The sequence below is a fragment of the Artemia sp. Qi Xiang Cuo genome, chromosome 10 (genome assembly GCF_049724085.1).
Source record: "Artemia sp. Qi Xiang Cuo chromosome 10, ASM4972408v1, whole genome shotgun sequence".
NCBI lineage: Eukaryota > Metazoa > Arthropoda > Branchiopoda > Anostraca > Artemiidae > Artemia > Artemia sp. Qi Xiang Cuo.
The window spans coordinates 43,145,894-43,161,342 of NC_142803.1; the positions used below are offsets into that span (position 1 = coordinate 43,145,894).

Below are 15,449 nucleotides of genomic sequence, written 5' to 3' on the forward strand. Positions count from 1 at the left end.
CCATTGGCAATGTTTTCAAAGAGCGTATCCACGATATGATTCTGCTCTGCTTTGTTCCAATTCATATATCAATAAATTGAGTAAAAATATTTGAGTCATATTGAAAAAGATTCGTACAATAGTCCAATGAGGGAGAATCAGTAGTCATAATATCGTCAAGTGTTTCCCACCAAAATATCTTTCGTTGAAGAGATAATTCAAGAAAATCGTCATCAAAAATCAAAGATTTCTCATAAACACTAGATTCGATCTAATTCTCTCTCTCAAATTTATTCATTTTTCAATCCTTTCACTCTGACTGCTGACTGTAGACTGACCCTGAATCGTTAGCCCTAGCATTCTAACCTGACCAGAAAAGAAAGGGAACATTTTTGATTTCGAAACAATTTTATTGAATAATTATAACAACAATAATACTAAGTGTGTACAATTAGCGATACAGTTTATTGTCTTCAATATGTTTCACTAATGCACTTAAAGCACATTGAAGTCTATTCACATGTGCTATATCAACTTTAGCAGCGAAACATAATTGATCCTCCATTTTAAATTTGCTCAAGGATATCACATATCATGCATACACATCATCCCTTTCCAGGCAAAGCTGTGATCCTCTCGTGATTTCCACTACAATGTTTGGTGCTCTTTTATTATTGCCATCAACTCCACTATCAACTTCTAATAGGGTAAACATCCCACTCGTCATCATCATCAACACAAATATATATCCAAATGAGTAAAGTCAAACTGTTCTTCTCACTCCTTTGAATTCTATTCACAGACTAATAAAAACTATAGCAAACATCCTTTCCTTATATTCTCTGCAAGCCTCTACCGCTAATATGTAACCAGCCCTCTGATTGGCTTAGAAGGAGATGTAACTGACTCTCTGATTGGCTTAGAAGGAGACACGTGATCCTGTATCCTATTCCTGGATCATAACATTCTCCCTAGCGTTAATGCGCATGTGCAAACTTCGCCCCGGAGACAATACACTTGAAAACAACAAATAAATCGACCTTGAAACATCAATCAAAGTGAGAAAATCCACTTTTTTCATTCTCAGTGAGAAAAACCATAAAGCATCCATAAATTACTGTTGACATCCATGAAAAACAACAAATAAATTGATCAACACACATAACCATCCAAGAAACATCCATAAAAATGAGAAAAATCCTGTTTTTCATTCTCACTGACAAAGACCATAAAAACAGACATAAATTGCTGTTGACATCCATGAAAAACAACAAATAAATTAACTAACACACATAACCATCCAAGAAACATCCATAAAAGTGAGAAAAACCATGTTTTTTCAAGTGAGAAAAATCCTGTTATTTTCATTCTCAGTGAGAAAAACCATAAAACATGCATAAATTATGTAAAAAAGTTGTAGGTGGCAGCACGGTTTTCGTTCCGGGCTGGTACCCCCCTCTCTACTCTTGACATCTTGTTTTTAATTTCTTGACATCTTGTTTGATTACAGGAGGCAATTGCACGTTTGATGATAAAATAATGATATAAGCTTGCCGGAGAAATGGATAGCCATTTAACAAGAAATGTAAAAAGGAACGGGTGTTGCAAATAACTTAAAAGCGTGAATATTTCAGAGCTTACTATATTGGCACTTAAAAAAAAAGAAGAAAAGAAATTTCGGGGGAGGGGGGGGCAGGACGCTCTGGCCCCCCTTCCCTGGATACGCTACTTGTTCTAGGGTATTCATCTGGAGATATATGGTATCCAAACATCCAGAAGTCTGATAGGTTGACGAGAAAAGTGCTTTGCAGAATGCCTGGGGATCCTCCTCGATGAAAACTTGTCATTCCTTGATCATATTCAAGTAGTAAAGCTGAAGATATCCTGGAAGCTATTGCAACTAATACTAGTCCTCCTGTACAACGCTATTACAAAACCCCATTTACAGTAATCTGCATTGATCTTGCAGTTGACTTTTAAATCTCACTTGCGGAATATGAATTCAATCCACAAGCAATGCCTGATAATAATTTGAAAAAAAATTTAGAAGAACTTGTTAATGGAATCATTGCATCAACTATCCTGCTTGACTTTTGTGTTTAAATTTCTGTCTGGTGGACCGCCATCTTCATATACGACATTATTTTGACCTATTTCTGACTACTTCTATTAGAGGTATTTGGCTGATTTTATTGATTGATCAGAGGTATGGTTGTGTCTGAGAATAGGAGTGATGACCACTCTGAGTATTTATGTTTAAAAATGCAAATGTTGTGGTTCCCGGCATCCAGGAATGGATTTTTAATTGTGCAACATTTATCATTTTTTGTTTTGTCAACAAACCCATAGTAAAACAAGGAAACTTTTGTGCTATTTAACTGTAAAATCTTAATTCATAAAATTGTTAAGGCTTTGACTTATTTCTCCTCCTTTTAACTATTAATAGTATATATTGCTGGGTCAAAATAAAGATAAATACATGTACAAGAAGCTTATTCATAAAATACTAAAATATTTGACTCACTAACTCTAGATGCATAAAGATTCAAGAATTGGATTCTTAGCTGTAGTCACAAGTATTAAATTATGAACCAAAAATTAGTGAAGACAGATTATAGAAATGGATAAGCAGGGTAATGCAAGAAGTTAAGTACCTCATTTAAAAGGAATCTTTCTGCAACTAGAACTGATAAACCTACAGTGAAATCTGCTGCCTACCTTAATGGGACTCTATCCTCATGCTTATTGCAAAGAAACAAAAACGTCTTCAATCCTAATTGTGGACATCCTTGTATTTTTTTTTAATGCATTTTCCTCAAACTTTCCTTATCAAATTTTCATGTGGGACTCTATAAGTCTTTCTGTTCCTCTGTTTGTGTAGACTGTTATGGCTCGACACTTTTAATAACATAAAAAAAACTCTCTAGAAACGGAGATTCATGGTAGCACATTTAAAACTTTGCTATAAATGCTGCAATGGATGACTTCTTCGTAAAATTGTCTTGATCCTAACAGAAAAAAAAATTTTTAAAGCAGATAATTATCTGCTCATTCATTGTATACAATCTTTTTTGTGTTCGCCAAGTACATGTAAATCATACTCTGTCACATAAAGCAGCTATTCTATTTTTAGCTTATTTTGGTGTTCATTAATTCTTAGTCTTAATTCTCTAATAAGATTTGCTTCTTATTGGAATCTGTTCAGTTTGTTTTTTTCACCATTATGATTTGCCCAGATTAAAGTCAAACAGATCACGTTTCTCGCCGTTGTACAAATTGCCCTTAACTGCAAAGTTTCTGGGTCTAAAAGATTTTCTAGATAAACTTTTAAAAGTAATTCCTTGGAGGTATATTAAATTATAACTAATTTTGATGGAGCTGGGGAAGCTTATCACTAGTATTTGATTTTTTTTTTTTTTTCTTTTTTTTTGTTCTGTTGGTCGCAAGGAAGCTCTAATAGCCAACCTATTGCATATTTTTTCTTATTGAAGATACTCTAAACTTTTCCTATGAGTTGTTTTTACACTCTTTTAATTTTTTTTCTTTATACAATCTGTTTAAGTATTGTTTATTGACTGTTGATTTTTTTTTTTTTATTTTGGTACTATATTCTGTTTTGAAACTTTTTTTCTAAGCTACGAATTATATGTAAAGTCTCTTTACTCTTGTTAATAGTATAAGTATAACTCTCTGTAACCTGCTTTGCAACTTTCATCCAATCTTGCCATTCTTTATTTTTAGAAAAACAATAGTCATGGATTCTAAGATGAAAAGGTTCCACTTGCAGCATGGGAAGAATATTTCAATTGATGACAGTCGGACAGTTGCCACTAGATCTTCCAGTTTTGCAGACGCAATAGTATTTAGCAGTAATCCACTGTTGCCAAATGAACAATTTGTTGTACAAATACTTCAAACTGAAAGAGGATGGAGTGGTCACTTGAGAATTGGACTTACGCAAATTGATCCTTCTACAATTTCTTCACTGCCACAATTCGCAATGCCAAACTTAGTTCAACGTGGAAAAACTTGGATATGTGCTTTGTCAAAGTTGCACAGCAGCTTAACAAATATGGTCAGGTGAAATATGTTCATATGTGTTTTGTAGAATTTTTTATCTCAATAGTTTTATTTGACTTTTTATGCGAAAAAAAGAATGCAAGCAGACTTAAGTAGGGTTCCAAAAGGAGGGCATTTTGTGTAGCATCTGAGAAATTAGTTTGTGTTCCAGGTTCAGTCATTTTTTTCCTATTTGCTCAAAGACCTGGTTGACCTTTATGAATATCTCTTCGGGCAATTGAAAGTTGGTGATTCCCGTTTTTGAAGACTAATTGAGATTAATAGTTCAAACAGTGACATTATAATTTATGAGGTTGATTTTATTTTTTTTTTAGGACTTTGTGCAAAAAAAAAAAAAAATTGCCAAAAACTTTTGGTTTTAGGATTTTGTATAGATCTCGAAACTGAGAACCAGTGAATGTCCACAATTAAAATTGTCAACATTCACTTAATAATAATAAAAATTCTGCTTTTGCCTTGGCCTCTGTTGACTTCCACCATGGAACTGTTCTGCTATTTGATATGGATTTTCATATATATTACGATCAGTTCTGTAATGCAGGCCTACTTTCAGAATAGATACTTTGTTTGCGATTCATGAAGTCTTTGGAGAGAAATTGTATGCTAATAATAGCATTTTGTATTCCTCTCTATAAAATCTATTTGATGTCACTATTGCTGTTATGAAGCACTGTAGACTGTAGCGTCTTCTTTTTCCAAACATGAAACATATTTGATACTGAGCATACCGACCCTGGGAATATACGTCAGAACTTTAGTTTAGTTGCTAGTGGTCGGAAAACAGACAGGTTTTTGCATAGGCTTCTCGTGATGTGTACATCTGTATCGCGTGTGCGCGAAGGCGGAGTGTGAATTTTTCATTTTTTTTTTTTTTTTTTTTTTTACAGAGAGTATAGCCTTTGTCAATACTGTGTATTCTGTCTACTGTGGTTATGAAGCTATGACATGAAATAAATCTTTGGTTGATCTAATCTTTTGAATAAATCTTTGTGTGAGAAACTAAGTTTAAATCAACTGAAATTGAAGTTTTGCATGGGGATTTAATTAACTCATTAGTTCTTGGCTCTTAGTTTAAAGAAATGGAAATTCAGATTGCTTTGATTGTTACCATATACGTGTCTACCAAACATAACGGCTTTCTCATATGATAGCAGAGGGGATTGTTTTTTGCTTTTGCTAGGAGCAACTGCCGCTATGAAATAAAAAAGTAAAGGTAACAGTTATATATATTCTATTCTGCATGATTTTTACCATTATTCTTTCTCTCTCTTCTCTCTTCCACTCTGTCCCTTCCATCTCTATCTATCTCTCCCCCCTCTCTCTCTCTCTCTTGGCTTCAAATATATATTTTTAAAAATAAAAATATTTTGAAACATATAGTGTCATTTTAGGTTCTTCCTTTCAATAGGTCATTATAATATCTTCCCTTCTGTTTTATAAAATTTCTCTGATTTCATTTAGCAACTTCACCGAAAATACACTACCTACTGAAGTTGGAGGTTATTTGGGAGTTCGTTTTGTTCCGTGTAATGCTCACACTGCCGAAATGAAAATCAGCGTAAATGGACGAGATTTGGGATATTGTACTGCTGAAACTCCCTATGATGGACCCTTAGCTGGTGAAATTCCTTATCAAGATGGACCTATTTATGCTGTTTTCGATGTATATGGAACAACTAAAGCAATTGGTGTGGTCCAAATATCCTACTGTAAGTTTTTTCTTACTATTTGCATCTTTTTTCTATCGAATAAAGAATCATGCTATAATAGTGCGGGCTGTTTCTCTGTAATAAAACAAAAAATATTCAGGATTCATTCAATCTAATTTTATAGTAATTCGGATTTATACGTTCCAAACAACATAAATTATCCTTACTCAAGTCTCTGCTATTACTGAATTTGCAAACATCAATTCAAATCTCTTATTTGTCAATGACTTTGAAATATAATTTCAAGTCAAGTCTTTATGATTTTCCTAAATATTTCGAGCTTGACATTGAGTAAAATGGTTGAATTATGGGTGATAAAAATCCTAGTGCTATTTATCCAAGGCATCCAAATCCACAAAAATTCACTGTCTGGTGTTCACTTTAAGCGAAAAAAAAATAAAATAAAAGTAATAAAATAAGACTGTTTTCGAATGTTGTGACTATGAATGATGAGTGATACCAATCAAGTATTTTAGTGACTTTCTTTTAAGGATAAAATGAAATTTTGCAGATGTGCCGGATGTCTGTTGTTAGTATTGTCGTTGCTACTTATCGCAGAACTCGAAAGAAAACGAATTTTTAATTTTATATTCAACATTTCTCACCATGAAATTAAAAAGAAAATTAAACGTTTCTCTAGTATTGTCTGACTCCACACCATTATATTCTTGTTATTTTATTTCTTCATCTAAATCCTAATAGGGTAAAAATAATGAATAAGTAAAAAAACATCGTTCAAGTTGCAGTTGTTTAGTGACGTAAAAATAAGTTATTGCCCTAGATGGTGTAACATAGGGTATTTGGGGTGAGACTCGTGACCTCTATTGTCACGAAGTCTTTCGAATGAATAACTATGGGTAGCGCCTTAATAGTAAGGTAGTCGAAACTAAGTATAAGGAGACGTCGGCTACTGAGTTTCGAGAGAAGACAGGTGTTAAATATTAATTACTTTTAATTGACTCGAAACAGACAAAACGACACAGGAATGGGCATCAAGAGGCTATGGGTGACAATAGTTCATTAATGCTTATAACACTCACTATGCCAAACGTTTTAAGCTCAAAACAATCCAAGTGATAAAAAAAAGTTTAAAATGTTAAAACCCTTATCTCTTTCAAATAGGGTATATATATGAAGTATAAACTATATGTCCTTATTGCACTTCCTGCTTTAGTCAGGGAAGTGGTTCTTTTAAAGTTCTGTGATCCAACCAGGACATCCTTTCAACCCTTAATTCTATGACTATCTACCTTAGTTCTGTCCTGGGAATGACCCATGGATGGATGATAGATAGACTTATCTATCAACAAATGAAATGACATCATTTTTATACAATCCTAAAAAGAGCTTATCCCAGATTTGCCTCTCAATTACTCGGACTATCTGTCTTGGCTTTTTTCCACAATTAGCCATGTCTTGATGCCTTCTTCTTATCTGAGTAAAGTGGTTATTCAAAGTGTTGTAACTTGTATTTTGTGTCTTTGAATTTATTTTATTAAAATCAATTTCTGACTTGATATGGACAGCCTCACTACAATTGTGAGACAAGCCAATGTGAGTGTTTCAAAATAGTGATGATCCAGAAGCGAAGAAGAAGTAAGGAACAACACTTAAATTATGATCTTAATAGAAACTAAAGCATGCAAATAGACGCACAAGCATATACATATACTTGGGTATATGTGCACATAGATATGCACTAAAGATGGTCACTTCAAAATTTTACTAGAATTCAAAGAAAGTTTTTGTTTATTTTCTTTTATTATTTTTTGTGTTGATTCTTTTGAGTCACTTGACTCCACATCATTAGACTTTTTTTTATGTTGAATTCAAATAATGCAGAATAATGAATCAGCTAAATGACGATAATGAAAATGTAATTACGACGTAAGTCCAGCAGTCCGTTAAATATTATTGAAAATTTGAAGCAAAGTTTAAATTATCATTGAAAGCAAATTTGATGATTGCTGACAAAGTTGTATTGGATATTTGAGTGACATTTTAGGGTCAATTCATGCCTAATTAACCAATGAAGACTGCACGTAAAATTGTGATATTGCTAGAGAGACGTATTGCTGTTCTTAAAATTTAAAGTACAATCTGAAATTTCTTTTTGGATTCTTTGAACATTAGTTTTTTCTAGAAAGTTGTTAAATTTGTGGGTGAAATTGTCTACGAGCAGCGCTATTTTAAAAGTGACAAAATTTATGGATGATAGTATCAAAACAGTGGAATGTGCTTGATTCGATATTATAAAACGGGTTATGTGATAAATTATAATATTAAAAACTTAACAACTAAATTAAATTATGAAGTTTTTATATGCTTTTACTCTATAGTTCCCCTTCTACTCTGAAATAATGGGAAAATGCCTTCAGTGAGATTTTAACTGGGAGAGTTTGAGAGAGAAATACAAAACAATCCAAGATAAGAGAAGATTCTATTTCTGACAAATGGCTATCACATGCCCAGGTGGGCCGAATTCGCACTGTAGAGTCAAAAAGCACATAAAAAAATCCCACAAAACTAGCAAATGTAAGTCAGAAATTTTTTTTATCAAACTGTCGAAAAGGTTGTCAAAAATGCCAAAAACAATTGAAACTCACGAAATTAAAATGTCATTAACCAAACAAAAAAATACAAGGACAATTTGGTCTTGTGACTAAAATCTACAGCACATAATTTAGAAAAATAAAATAAAAAGAAAACTTAAAATTTTCAAACAAAAGTTTCACAATTGTAAAGTAAAAAAAAAATAGGGTAAAGCCACTTATTTAACATGTTCACTATCTACGGGACGAAAGTCTTTCTATATTTTTTAGTGTCAATTTTATTTGGGTAAGAAGGGGGATATGTGTTGAAGCAGAATGAAGAAGGTGAGGTCGAAGGGGGGGGGAATTGACTAGGGAAAAGGAAATTTGTCAGGGGGTTTTGTTGGTGAAACGTAGGAAAATTTGTGTTCTCCTTTCCTTGAAGGTGCCAAGTTGACTTTCGGAAGAAGGCATATATAAGGGACTTGATCCTCATTGAAAAATAATTCCTTGGCACTATGCTTGAAATTATGTGTGTTTCGAAAGGTCGAGGCAGATATGGTAGATGTTATCCAGGGGAATTGTCCATCAAACAATAAGTCTTACAAAAAATGGTTCGATCCCCTTTTCCAGGACTGTAATTAAAGGAAGGTTAACGACCAGGCCACGTTTTACAGATGAAGTATGATTGATTGACAAAAACGTTCCTTTTGGCCTTCTATCAAGGACCTCATGAAAAGGAGGCTATCCCCGAATGGGAATGGAAGAGAACATTACAAATAATTAAAAGGAAATTGGAACTTCCAGAGTTAAACAAAAAGCAGGTTGTTCCCGAATGGGTGGGAATAGCTCATAAGGAAGAATTTAAAGGAAATTCAAACTTCTAGGGTTAAACAAAAAAGCAGGTTGTTCCCGACTGGGGTGGGAATAGCTAATAGGATGGTTGTCTTCCTCAAACTGAAATCCCTTGTATTTTCAGACTTTAAAAAATTAAACAGAATAGCAAAAGAAAGAAAACTTGAAACTCACAATCCAGCTGTCAAAATAACCCTCTCTCTATCGATGTTCAAAATTCAACTGAACAAAAACTTTTCGAATAAAGTTCTTTACCAAAACTCAGGAGAGTAACATCTGATGAAATGGTATAATCTTATGAACACAGTGCTTTTACTAACATAGGAATTCTATATAGGAGAATATAGGAGGTCTATATTTTAATGATCTCTGCCTGGTTGTTGATGGGTAGTAAATAATTGAGACAAAGATGTTAGAAAGTAGTGAAAAAGTTATGTCAAGTAAAGAAAAAGTGATAGTCACTAGCGCTGGATATTCACTAGTGATAAATCACTAGGGGTGGCAAATCCTCGGCGAAAGGTGATTATCGGGGAGATGTCGGGGATTCAGGGAACCTATTTTTTGGGGGGAGACACGGAGATTTTCGGGGAAATCCCCCAAAATTTGGGGATAGTTGAAGCACTGGCATTTACCTCACTTTTTGTACTTTTTGTACGCCTGGTCGAGGGATCCCTTATACACAGGAAAATCATGAAAAATACATATCACCCGAGAATCGGCCCAAAACTTTTTCTGATGACCTAAGACTCGTGATGTTTTCTTTTAGTCCAGTCACTTGCCTTTCAATAGTTTTGATTGTTCTCGACAAAAAGACGCGGGATGAACAAAAACAGAACGTCATATATCGTCTTTCGAATCACACGTCAAAATTTCATTCATAAGTTTTTTACTCATGTGAACCCTAATGCACAAAAATTAATTTTGGCTGCCTTCATTTGTGACGCCACAAAACCGGCCAAATTTTTTTTTTATTGATTATTGACTATTTTATTTACAGAACTCATACAATAAAAATTAAACAGAACAGCCACCCAGGGAAGACTCACTGCGCCTGATAACAGACGGCTGCCCTTTGAATCTCAGCCAATTACTCAATAAATTAAAAAAAACGCTCTCATCATATCTTTTTCAAAAAAAGAAAAAAATAAAAAATCTCAATAAACTATACCCCCCCCCCAAAAAAAAAAATGATTAAATCTCATAATGAAAATGAATGCACAATATATCTTCATTTAAAAAATACTTCTTCAATCTCTTTTTAAACACACCAGTGTGTTCAGCCTCCCTATTGCTAATGGGTAAACCATTCCAAATAACCAGAGGTAAATAACGGATCGTGAAGCCGGCACGGTTGGCGTCTCGATATTCGACCACGAAATTATCTGCATTCCTCGTTTCATATGCGCGGAGGGTAATATTAGCACGAAGGGACTGACTAAAACGTGAAGGGCATACATTATTCCAACAATAATAAGCCAAAAGTGCAGCTTGGAAATCTCGAATTTGTCCAATATTTAGTACTCTCAATAGCTTAAAACAAGACACTGTGTTATTGGCATTTTCTGAATAATTACCTAATAAACGAAACGCTTTATTCTGTAAAATTTATACTCTTCTGAAACTCAAATAAAAACTACTTGACCAAATGACTCAACCATAAGAAATGTACGGGCTCACAATTGCAAGGTAGAAAGTTAAAAGTGCTGATAGCGGTAAAACATTTTTCAATCTACATATCCCTCCTAACCCTCTTGTAACTTTTGCTGTGACTAGATCACTGTGCTGCTTCCAAGTTTTGTCTCTGATAGGTTTGCAACTTACAAGGTATGGAGACCGGCAGGGGTGTAGCTCCAACATTTTATTGAGGGGCAAAAGGGAGTCCACATCCCTAAGTGCATATTTCTCTTCCTTTTCTTTCAACTCCCCCACCCATCATAGGACACAAAATATTGCAGTTAGACTACGCACTATCCCAACAGCCCCATGCACTGCGACACTTCGGTGGCGGTCGGCGGCGTTCGGTCGATCCGGCGCAGTCTTAGGCTTTAATATGACTTTTTATTTCTCTTTGAAAAACTTTAATTTCGGATTTTTTTTTTTTTAATTAATGTCGGAACAAGAGTGAATCTATAATGCGTTAATATAGAGTAGTGCTTTATTGGTGTCACTTTCGAATCCGAAGTCGAAATCCCAAATATTTCTGTATTTAGTATATCTATGTTGTATGGTCGAATATTCAGTAAAGTTACTCTAGATGCTTTTCTCACTTGTGTTTTTTGTCAAATTTAACTAATAGTTGTTTTCTATTTATGAAATTAAATGCTTTAAGTTGAGACTACTTCTGAAACTGAATTATGCTCACACAAAGAAATAGATCTATTGATACCCTTTTTCTTGTTCATGCTTCATAGAAATTAGCTATTGTTAACTGGTCTTTTTTCTTGGGACATTTAGGTCTTATTTGCCATCTTTAAAAAAAAAGAAATCGTTTACGCCTTGAAAATAACTGTCAGAAATCGTTTTCTGAGTTGCATTAAAAAGGAGGATCAGCAACGCAATGTATGTTCAATCAAAGTTCAGTTCTCTTGATCTCAATTATCCAGGTAACCCTCCCTTTGAGAACAACTTAGCCAATGCTTTTGGGCAATTGCTTAAGGTTTATGAAATTCCCAGATAGGACCCTTAGGCGTAACAGTGGCGATATATTATGTCACAATATTTTTAGGCTATCTTTTTGCTTACTGAAAATAGATAGATGAAGTACTTATTTAGATAACAAGGCCATAAAGAAGAAGGTTCTTCTCCAGTAAGTTTTTCTCCATCTTAAAATAGGTAATATGGCTTAGGACTGTATTATAATGTATTTAAGAGCACCCTAAAGAGTCATATCTTACTAGTGGGCATTAATTTGCTCTTAATGGCTGACTACTAAATCTGTCGCACTAACGTTCTTCTTGGACAGGATGTTTAGGGGAATAGATCCTCTTCATTCTGTACACGTGACGGCTGCCCCCAACGGCACCAAAGAATTTTTAATTTAAAAATCTGTGCCCGTTTTTATTTAAATTTAATGTATAGCAACACTACAATCGCCATTTTTCGGGGGGGGGGAAGGCAGCACCGTCATTTACGGAACAATTATTTCGGTTCGTTTTAAGGTTTAAAGTTAATTTACTTTCAGCTGAAAAAGTTATTTTAAACAAAATTTAATCCCTAACCGATTTTCAAATAATTCAGACAATTTTTTCTTATTAATCGTGTATGTTTCTGTTATTCGTCCGAAATAGTTCATGTCTGAAGTTAAAATTCTCTAGAGAATACAACCGTGAACAGCTGCAAATCTGCATAATTAGAAAATAATTTATAAGTTAAGAAATACTATCTGAGAATTTGCTTGAATTAGATCAACATTAGACCTAGCACTCGGTATGTAGACGATTTATGAAACTTACTAAGAGGGTTTGAAGGGGGAGTATACGTGAGGGGTTCTTATAAACCTCCAGTTAAGGGTTATGGACCGCAATTATTACAATGGTACCGTTTTATGCTCCCAAACTTTTCCACTTAAGATGTGGCACCAAAAGTTCCGTTTTTATTGCTATAAAAATGCCTCGTAGCCCATTAGCCCCAGATTTTCCACTTGAGAAATGGCACCAAAAGTGCCATTTGGCACTTGCAGATGGTTGAATTTATAGAAAGAACGTAGATATAAGCAATATGGGCTATTAAATATCTGTCTACAATGTTCTGGTAGCCCGCTAGCCCCACCCCTAGAGAAACGGCACAAAAAGTGCCGTTTTTGTTGGCGAAACTATTAAAAAGCCCATAGATATAATGAATAGCTTAAGTGAGCCATTAAACATCTCTATGATGTTCTGGTAACCTGGTAGCCCTGGAAAAAAAAAAGAAACACATCAGTGCTAACGATGCAAAAAAAGTATTTTCCTTGCTGGTCAAAGTTTTCAAAACCTAAGCATAATTTCCGTAACTATCATAATGTTTCGTGAAATCATACCATATAACCGGACTTCGAAACAAAGAAGTTTCCATTATTTTTAATGGGCTACCAATACAGCTTTGCACGTTCATCGTCTCCACCATTCAATTCTGACTCCTGGGTCCAAATTTACCTTCCCGGTACCACAAAATGCAGTAATAAGAGGGGCATTCAAAAAATACGTAAAAATTTTGTCAATAGGATATTGGCGACCGTTTTCTATGACTGTGAAGGAGTTGTACTTGTGGACTTTTTAGAAGAATGAGGGGATCTCTAGATTTTCCTAAAAATAGTCGAAAAGGATGGAAGCATCACCTAGAGAAGTTATATGACATCGAAGGAGACTATATTGAAAAATCCATTGCAATCATAGAGGTTGTAAATCCATTGTATGTTGAAAGATCCATTATAATAGAAAACAATTACAAGGTTCTGTTTGTTTTTTTAGTGCCTTTGTACTATCAGAATTATGAACCATATTTACATGGAACTAGCTGAGTATTCCTTAAAAATGTCAAGTTTACAACAAAAAATTATTTCACTAAACACTCCCCTCTCCCTGCTAAACACAAAAAAACTTGACAAACAGGTGTGGAATAGCAATATACAAAAAAAAGTTGGAATGTAACCTGACAACTAAAAAAATATCACAGAAGAAAAACGGCAGATAGGTCTTAGTGCTCTGATTTCTCTATAGGTATAAATTGTGCTAGTTTTATCCTGTCAATGAAATAGTAAAAATGAGTAAATAATTTAAATAAGTAAGTATAACAATAAGTAATCCATCTTTTAATATACAACTTTGAGTGGTTCCATAGCCAAATGCCTACAATTCTGCGACCCCTAAGTGGCAAGGGTTTGGGGTCAGGGGTGTAATTTGCGATGGGGCAGAGGGCGGTAACTGCCCCTCCCAGACCTTAGTTTTCCTCCCAGAGCCCAGTCTCTCCAGTTGAAATCAAGTTTCTCCAAATATGTTGTCAAAACTAAGACAAGCCTGCATAATTCAAGCATCCACAGAAACGGGTCAGTTTTATTTAGTACATCTTTGCTTTTTCGTTACTATATAGCTCACTTTTCAGTTTTCTCTGTCATTTCCCCTTGATTTGGGAAAATTGGCTCTAATGCTCTCCCCCCCCCCCGAGATTTTGGCAAAATTACTCCATTCGTTAGCTAGAATTAGTGATCTACTAAGAATGTCGTTGCAATCCATGAGCTGCATGGTTTCTATTCCCTTTTCAACCAAAATGTTTGACAAAATATCTTCCCGGGCTATGCTTAAAAAATGAGTGCATCACATTTACAAAATTAGTGTATTTTCTGAAAAGCAATCATATAGAAGGGATAAAACGTGATTGAATAAACAACAACAAAAAAACAAGCAGGAATTGAACGCAAGATACTCTAATTTGAAGTCAAGTGCTGTAACTAACAGCATGCCTCTAATAATCTAATTTAATATATTAGCGTTTGTAGGACCTTAATTGTGTTGCTTATTAAGGGGGCCTTGAGGAGGAACATACGTGAAGTGTTCTTGCAAGCCTCCAGTTTAGGGTTTTGGACGATAATTATTACAATGATACCGTTTTATGCTTTGAAGATTTTCCACTTAAGACCTGGCACCAAGTGTTGTTTTCAGTGCCATATTGCACTTACGGATGACAGAACTGATAAAAAGCACGTAGATACGAGCAATAGTTTTCAAATGAGCCATTAAACATCACTCTAAAAAGTCCTGGGAGCCCACTATCCCCTGCTTTTCTACTTGAGGCAAGGCACCAAAAGCGGCGTTTTCAGTGCCATTTGGAACTTGCAGATGGTGTAATTTATAGAAAGAACGTAGATATGAGCAACATCTTTTATATGAGCTATTAAAAATCTGTCTACGATATTCTGGTAGCTTGGTAGCCCCGCCCCTTGAGAAATGGCACAAGAAGATTATGAAAAGCACGTAGATGTGAGAAATATCTTTTGAATGAGCCTTTAAGCATATCTCTATGATGTTCTGGTAGCCCTCTAGGCCTGGAAAACAAAACGCAAAATAGATCAGTGCCACCCATGCAAAAAAGTAATTTTTCTTATTGTTCTAGGAGGGGTACTATAATTTGCCTATTCAAAGTTCTTATCCATGCTGATTCCAATGGTACACTTTTCATTTTGATCTGACGCCATTTAAGATGTGTTTCAGGTTTTTTCTGAAATCATCATAGATTTCTTTTTGCACTAAACTTCAACTTTTAAGACGAACCGAAATAATAGATACTATTCCTGAATCAGTGTCAGATGGCATTTTTTTTCACT

The 15,449-nt window shown here is 34.6% G+C and overlaps 1 protein-coding gene across 3 annotated transcripts in view; it reads left to right on the plus strand.

Moving 5' to 3' along the window:
- LOC148947787 (neuralized-like protein 2) overlaps positions 1–15,449 on the plus strand; it is a 135,428-nt gene that overhangs the window by 111,497 nt on the left and 8,482 nt on the right. For all 3 annotated transcript variants that reach the window (XM_089095439.1, XM_089095438.1, XM_089095440.1), the window contains exons 2-3: positions 3,721–4,059; positions 5,521–5,768. In XM_089095439.1, coding sequence (XP_088951565.1) covers positions 3,734–4,059; positions 5,521–5,768 — 574 coding nt within the window. In that variant the 5' untranslated portion in view covers positions 3,721–3,733. The remainder of the gene's footprint in view (positions 1–3,720; positions 4,060–5,520; positions 5,769–15,449) is intronic.